Here is an 8161-nt window from a genome sequence, read left to right on the forward strand (position 1 = left end):
ACATTCTGCCTCATCTGCCTACCACAATCATCTGACAAGATATATGGTCTTATCTCAAATTCAGAATATTTTTAAATCCGCATTTGGTAACGTATATTCCACATAAAGATGTTAACTAAACCAGATCTCAATCATTTCTAAACAAAACTACAATCTAATTTTCAGAGCAGTGCAAGACTCTATCTTTCAGTTAAACGATTTTGAATTTTCATGACAGTTTATTCTTGAACTATTTTCCAGTAATCAGATAAACAAAGATGCTTTTCCAACGAAACAGTGACAATGGCTTTTAACTTTTGTAATTCCCATTCATGAATGACCAAATCATCTTCCTCCATGAGTGTTTCTCAGCCGTGTAAAAATTACAAGACTAAAATCTATTAAGTTCATATCACTTTATACGCAAAAACGTAATAAATGATGAAGGCAGCTGTTTAAACCCAGCTTCCACCCCACAGACTACAAATCTAGGCTTTACATGAGCCAGAAGAACTGATTCTAGTTAAAACTTTCAACGATGTCTGCATTGAGATCCTTCAACAAGAGCAGATCCAGAAGAAAATGACAAATTCCTTGCAACGACTAAAAAAGTTGATAGAAGGATAAGATTTCCTGCTAATTATTCCCCAAATTTTGATTGCAGACATAATGCATAATATTTATTATATCTAACCTGAATTGTGATCTTGACCAAGGCACTGAAGCGCAAAGATGCCTAAAGGACCCCTGTCTTCCACTTCTGGCAAAAACCACTAAATGACCCCCTAGATTTTAAACTACTAATCCTTGTGAACCAAATTGTTGTGTACCTATAGTGCCAACTCATCTGGAAAACCCATCAAGCGTGCTGCTTGTAATCCAGAGATGGAGCAAGTGCACAGCATAATGCATCTTGTTAATTATTATTTATACATTGGCCTGTCTGTCCATGCCCCTGCCACATGCCCATTCTCGCAAACATATGCCCGAACGCTGGGCTCACCGTCATCATGATATTCAAAAGACCTTCTCAAACAGAAGGCAGCAAGCATGTCCCAAGTCCCCGTGGATGAACAAAATGCACAATTCACCAACGATTTCTCAGCTTTCATGTCCTTGATGTTTCTCCAGACATAAGAATTCCTGAAATTCTTAAATATACCCCTAAATAATCTATAGTTTCTCTTCTCTTCGGAGTGTAAACAACCAGGCCAATCACATATATAAAGACTATCACCACGAAACCTACTTGCAAGAAGTTTATTACCTTGTTCTCTGGTGAGATTCCAGATATCACTGGCCAGATGGGGATCACCTAGGTTCCCTTTCTTCCGTTTTTTTGCATCACAGTATTGATGATCACCAGCCTGGTCATACGAGGGGTTCTCTTTTCTTTTGACCTCAATTGGGTCTCTTGAATTGTAGGTGACCCCCAGTGATTTATGCGAAGCTCCACTGGGGCTATCAATGGACTTAGAAAACTCACTCGTATTTCCTTCAACTCCTGCTGTTTCTCCAATTGGAAAAGCATCATCTGTAATTTCTGCATTTAAGCATTCTCTCACCGCCCTTGGATGAACTTGGCAGCTCTCATCCATCTCCCCAGTTGGAATCTCTGTAGCTCCATTGGGCCTATCTGGAATTTGTCCATTTGAGCACTGAGTAATCCCATTGCCCATCTCTCCAATCACGTTATCTGAAACCTGATTCAGCGTATTAGCAAAATTCCTGTTTTCTCCATTTGGGCTCTCTGCAGCGTTGTCTATGATTTTTCCACTAGGCCATTCTGTAACTGCGCACCGATTGCTTTTACAGCTATCACCCATATCCTCAGTTGGATTCTCGGCAATTCTATTAGGCTTATCTGGGATTTGTCCATTTGGATCCTGTGCAACTCCATTACCCATCTCTCCAGTTCGATTCTCTGCAACTCGATTTAGACTTTTTGCAATATTTATATTTTCTCCATCTGAGTTAACTGTACCTCCACTTAAGTCAGCGTTAACTGCAACTTCTCCATTTGGGTGCCCTCTACTTGCACACGAATTGCCTTGACAGCTCTCACCCGTCAGCCAAATTGGGTTCTCTGCAGCTCTATTGGGCTTGCCTGGAATTTGTCCATTTTGGTTCTGTGTAATTCCATTACCCATCTCCCCAACTGGATTTTCTACAACCTGATTCAGCTTATTTGCACCATTCCTGTTTACTCCATTTGGGTTCTCTGCACCTCCAATTGGCTCAGTGTTATCTTCAATTTCTCTATTTGATTCAGCATTATATGCAATTTCTCCAATTGGGATCTCCGCAACAGCACATGGATTGGCCCCAAATCCCTCCCCCTTCTCTCCAATTGAGTTTCCCGTAACTGCACATGGATTGCCGCGAAACCCCTCAACCGTCTCGCCAATCGGGTGCTCTGCAACTATATTTGGCTTCTTTGCAATTTGCTCACTTGGACTCTCTCCAACTCCATTACCCACGTCTCCTCCACTTAGGTTCTCTGGAGCCCTATTTGAGTTCTGTACAATATTTCCATTTGGGTTCCCTGCAAAACCTCGATTTCCAATCCCTGAAAACCCCTCTTCCTTAGGGTTTGGAGTAAACCCTAGCTCTGCCTCGTATTCGACATGGAAGTTGATATCATCAAAGATAGTCCATGGGTAGGCCGAATAGCTTTCACTCGTTCCTTCACTGCAAATATTACTAATGGGAGGAGGCAACCTGGTCTCGACCGGGTACTGGTGGCTGGGGCCGATGGCTCTCTCGAGGCCCAAATCGGAATTTTCCAGTAGAATACCGGCATGCCAGAGGCCCGGGCAGCAAACCGCCAGTTTCTGAAGGGCTGACCACCCACCGGGCGGCTCTGCGGGACGATCTGCCCGCCCGTTGGCCTGCAAGAGATCGGCCACCACCGCAGGGATGACGCGCATGCACCTGCGTTTCCAGCAAACGCTTCGTATTATGGAATTGAATCGCGGGCAAACACAGGCCAAACTGGCTAAGTGACGGGGGTCCTCTTCAAGCTTTGAGAATATATTTATCAGAATGTCCTCTGAAATACTGCTGAATGAAGACGGCTTCTCTCCTAAATCGTTTTCCTCCGCTGTAACATCCGCCATTCTATGAAAACAAGGGAAAAAATACAATTCAAAACAAACCAAACCAAGAGTAAGTTGAAGATCAATATCTTGTTGTAGCGACGGACACCAATATCTCCTTGTAGTAAGCAGCCCTTGTAGTAGGGGAGAAGACACACGTCACACTCTGATAAGTCACCATGTCATGTCATATCCACTGTAAGTATAGATGTGGAGTCTCGATTTCCTGATTACATCCCTAGTGGGCATCGTGCGCAGCACAGTAATCTGTCGTACTTTGGGAGAGGCATTTCTGACAGTTCTTGACAGGAGAGGAATCAAAGAAAAGACAGTACATAGTGGATGTGGATGGCAGGAATACACGATTCGCATTGTGGTGTGTATTGCTGGAAGTAAATTAAGGAGTAGTCATTAGAGTCGCATCGAATTTCTCAGGCTGGAAAAAAACTACGAGATTAATTTACTGAGTAGTAAATTAAGGAGTAATCTTGTAATCTGGAATCGATCGAATTATTCACTTTGAAAAAAAATAACGAGATTAATTTACTGAGTGTTTTGTAAGTATGATTTTTTTTGGAAAGTTTTCTGTTTTACTGATTAGTAAATTAAGGAGTAATCTCGTATTTAAGTATGGGGGATTTACGCAGTGCATTATATTAGATATCATTTTTGGGATGCTCACAGGGGTGAAGAAGTGGGATTGAAACTAGTGAAATGTGGAGAACGAATCACATAGCATCAATCATCACTTCCAGGGCTTGCACCCGTAACCAGGACTTCCCAGGAGGTCACCCATCCCAGAACTCCTCTGGCTCAAGCGCGCTTAACTGTGGAGTTTTTCCCACAATCAAGCCCACTTAGCTTGCTACCCCATTTGCAAAACCTTAGCAAGTATTGTGCCTCATGAACCATTCAAGTAGAGATCCCTTGACTCTTTTTGAATTTAAGTATGGGGGATTTACGCAGTGCATTATATTAGATATTAAGTAAGTCATTCAAACGTATGACCATTTCCATGAGAGGTAGTCGTAACTGACTAATTTCTCATGATTTTTGAATAGTTCACTTAGCACTCATTGCATCGGGTAGTTCACTTAGCACTCATTGCATCGGTAGATATCATTTTTGGGATTCAACTGCGTTAAGTAAGTCATTCAAATGTATGACCATGAGAGGTAGTCGTAACTGACTAATTTCTCATGATTTTTGAATAGTTCACTTAGCACTCATTGCATCGGGTAGTTCACTTAGCACTCATTGCATCGGGTGATGCTCACAGGGGTGAAGAAGTGGGATTGAAACTAGTGAAATGTGGAGAACGAATCACATAGCATCAATCATCACTTCCGGGCTTGCACCCGGTAACCAGGACTTCCTAGGAGGTCACCCATCCCAGAACTCCTCTGGCTCAAGCGCGCTTAACTGTGGAGTTTTTCCCACAATCAAGCCCACTTAGCTTGCTACCCCATTTGCAAAACCTTAGCAAGTATTGTGCCTCATGAACCATTCAAGTAGAGATCCCTTGACTCTTTTTGAATTTAAGTATGGGGGATTTACGCAGTGCATTATATTAGATATCATTTTTGGGATTCAACTGCGTTAAGTAAGTCATTCAAACGTATGACCATTTCCATGAGAGGTAGTCGTAACTGACTAATTTCTCATGATTTTTGAATAGTTCACTTAGCACTCATTGCATCGGGTGATGCTCACAGGGGTGAAGAAGTGGGATTGAAACTAGTGAAATGTGGAGAACGAATCACATAGCATCAATCTGGTAGAAAAAAATTATAAGATTAATTTATTGAATATTTTTAAGTATGATTTTTTTTAAGTATTTTGGTTTATTTTCGTTTTCATTTGTTTAGAATTAAGTAAAGATTTACAAATTGGTTTTTTCTTATTATATTATATATATAGATATATATTTGTAAATATATATTTTTAAGTAAATTTACACATAATATAAATCCAAAAACTTATTTCAATATACATATATAAATTTACCATCTTGAAAAACACTAAATTATAAAAATTTTAAATTACAAATTTCACAACTTAAATTTATAATTCCAATAAATTTCAACCAAATTCTAAACAAATTTTATATATATAAATATAAATATATTCCAAAATTAAAATATAGCCATTATTAATAAGATAATTATTATAACCATTGAAAAGTGATAAAACTATTTCCAATCAAGTTGAAAAGTTTATATATTCCAAAATTAAAATAAGCCATTATTAATAAGATAATTATTATAACCATTGAAAAGTGGTAAAACTATTTCCAATCAAGTTGAAAAGTTTAGTTTATATATTCCAAAATTAAAATATTGCCATTATTAATTATTATAACCATTGAAAAGTGATAAAACTATTTCCAGTCAAGTTGAAAAGTTTTATAAGCAAATTAAAATATAGCCATTATTAATAAGATAATTATTATAACCATTGAAAAGTGATAAAACTATTTCCAATCAAGTTGAAAAGTTTTATAAGCAAATTAGACCTAAAATATATAAACTAAGGCCATTGGGAAGTAGTAAAAAGTATTCACGATCAAATTGAAAAGTTCAAATGGTAATGAAACTTTGAACCTGCGTAAAGTTTTCATTAAATAACACGCGTCATGGTTACCGCTACCTTGCTAAGTTGTGACCCGGGGTGGTCCGTGTGCAGGTTGGTGCAGCGCGTTTGCCCGCCTCTCCCTTGTCCCTTCGTTTCGGTCATGTGTGGGCCAAAGATTTATCAAATTCGTATTAAATATCACCGGGTTTGGAAAAAATTATTTATTAATTTATCGAATAGATTTTAAATTAATTTTTTGGAAAGTTTTTTGGTTTATTTTTTATCTAATTTGTCTAGAATTTAATAGAGAATTATTGAAATCACAAGTTTGACACGTAAACTCTTCACAATAAAATAACTTCAAGGGGTTGAATCTATATATATGCAGTGAGAAACAAGTTTAAATAACACAAATTAATATTTAACCACAATTTTTTTTGGATGAAATTATGTGGAAAATGTTTACTAATGGACACTCCACCTAAGACTTTGAAAATTGAATAATTACAAATGAGATATATGAATCCTTTAATAAGATAAATAGAGAATTCTAATGAGTTTAGGTGGAAATTAAGTGTGTCCAAAAGATGTTTAAAATGTAGATTTAAAAAAATTTAAAAAACTAATAAATATATAATAATTTTTTATAAGCAATAAATATATAGAAATTATAAATAGATTAAATTCATATAGATATAATTATGGTTTTAATAAAGCATTTATAAAATTATTCTTATATATAAAGATTTGAAATTTATTGTCTAAAAGGGTACATAATATAAGAGAGATGTGTAATTCTTCCCTTCTCGATTTCAATTTGACGTGTGTTATTTTTAAAATAAAAATAAAATATTCTCTAAATAACAAATTATTTTAGTTGGAAGGTTGACTTTCAAAGTTGCAAGGATTATAATGAGACACTCATTGAAAGTGCTTTGGTGTTGCAAAGAAGAGATGGTCTACGCAACTATTGCTAGGGTTTTCTTGCTCGGCCACAATGGCTTGGTGGTTGCTACTTGCTCATTATTGTTTCCTGCTAATAGAGATGAGCCAAACAGTGGAGAGGGTCTGCTCTAACTTCTCGATGGAGATACCAAAAAGGCGAATTGTGGAATGTCTTAGGGTTGGCTCTCTTATTGGCGCAACCAGAACAGAGTATGGTTCCAAATCATCGAGGCGGAAAGACTCTAGAACCTCACGACCTGCCTTTTGAAGGTTTATTCAGTCTACGACTCCTCTTTTCTTACATTTATCGTTCTCATTGGCATTTCTCTTTGGGAAGGTGAATGTCAAATAGACTTTACCCAACATGCGGTCAACTTTATGTTGGCTTTGTTTGGTATGAGCTTTGATGTGTTGTGTTATTTCAATATGTTTTATTTTAGAGCAAAATAATGGATGCCATCCATTGTGGTCTTCCTTTTGGAAAATTTTTCCATTCTCTCTATTCTATGTATACTAGCCCTATTTTTCCCACTGCAGAGAAAAGGATTACTTTCTGGAGGATTATGGTTACCAAGTTTCTCTTCCAAGGTCTCGATCTAAGGCACTACATACTGTGGCAAAGAGTGATCCAAATTTCTTATTTCAAATATTCATAAAAAACATTAGAAGAAAGACATAAGTTTTTTGGGTATGGGAAACTTTATTGTTTCTTCTCTTAAGTTGTTGATTCAAGGCGGATGGGGTCTACTTGAACATCTCCAATGCCTATAATTTACAAGGAAGGTTCTACAAGACCCTCTACACTTGCAAGACCTTAGTATTGTTAAAAATTCAACAATAATATTGAATCTCAGGCTTCGTGGGGAAGCAAATGGTGCCAAGGCATCAAATGGTCCCTATGCATCCTTCAAGAATGTTATCCAAGGGAAGATCATTAGAGTCAAAGGAAAAGCTTTGTCCCCCATAAAATAGACTGAAAACTTCCCTCAAGGTCCTTATATTGTGGACCAAATAGAGCAAGCTCCATCCATGGAGGTAAAAAATCTACATGTATCATATTTATTCACTGCACTAGAATCTAAAGCTATCATATATAGATTCAACGGTTTTTGGCCAAAACCCGAGGCATTGCATTAGTGGGTGTACACTTCTTGGACATCAAATTAAGATATTTACCTGTGCTCCAAAGGATTTTTTGTTGTCTAATTTGACATACAAAAAGAACTGGATTTCATACTAAATGGAGGACCATGGTTATGGGGTAACATTGGGCTATCAATTACTCCATGGTTTCATGGTTTTGATGCAACTTCCATGGTGGTCACTCCCATGCCAGTATGGTCTAGGATCCCAAACCTACCCTTCCTTTCTAGAACCACCAATTTCTTGAAGATATTAGGAATGAACTCAGAAAATTTTAGAAAATGGATATGAAGAGAACAGAAAAAAACAATATTCACCTTTGTTCGAATTTGTGTGGAAATAAATCTTAGCAAAGGATTACCTAACCACATCATCCTAAAAGATAACAACTTTCAGTGGACACAAATCCAAGATTATGAAAA

At 37.4% G+C, this 8161-nt stretch overlaps 1 protein-coding gene across 1 annotated transcript; it reads right to left on the reverse strand.

Moving 5' to 3' along the window:
• Positions 1-283: 283 nt before the first annotated feature.
• Positions 284-3376, reverse strand: LOC149266319 (uncharacterized). The gene has a single exon (XM_089430294.1). It carries the CDS (start codon positions 3096-3098, stop codon positions 903-905), a length of 2196 nt encoding a protein of 731 aa, XP_089286420.1. The 5' UTR covers positions 3099-3376; the 3' UTR covers positions 284-902.
• Positions 3377-8161: the final 4785 nt, after the last annotated feature.

Source organism: Pinus tabuliformis, chromosome 6 (assembly GCF_031772625.1).
Source record: "Pinus tabuliformis cultivar Carrire ecotype Pingquan chromosome 6, CPIR1, whole genome shotgun sequence".
NCBI lineage: Eukaryota > Viridiplantae > Streptophyta > Pinopsida > Pinales > Pinaceae > Pinus > Pinus tabuliformis.

What these genes read in the sequence shown, in the direction of transcription:
- LOC149266319 (XM_089430294.1), bottom strand. Translation starts at nt 3,098, where the DNA reads ATGGCGGATGTTACAGCGGAGGAAAACGATTTAGGAGAGAAGCCGTCT.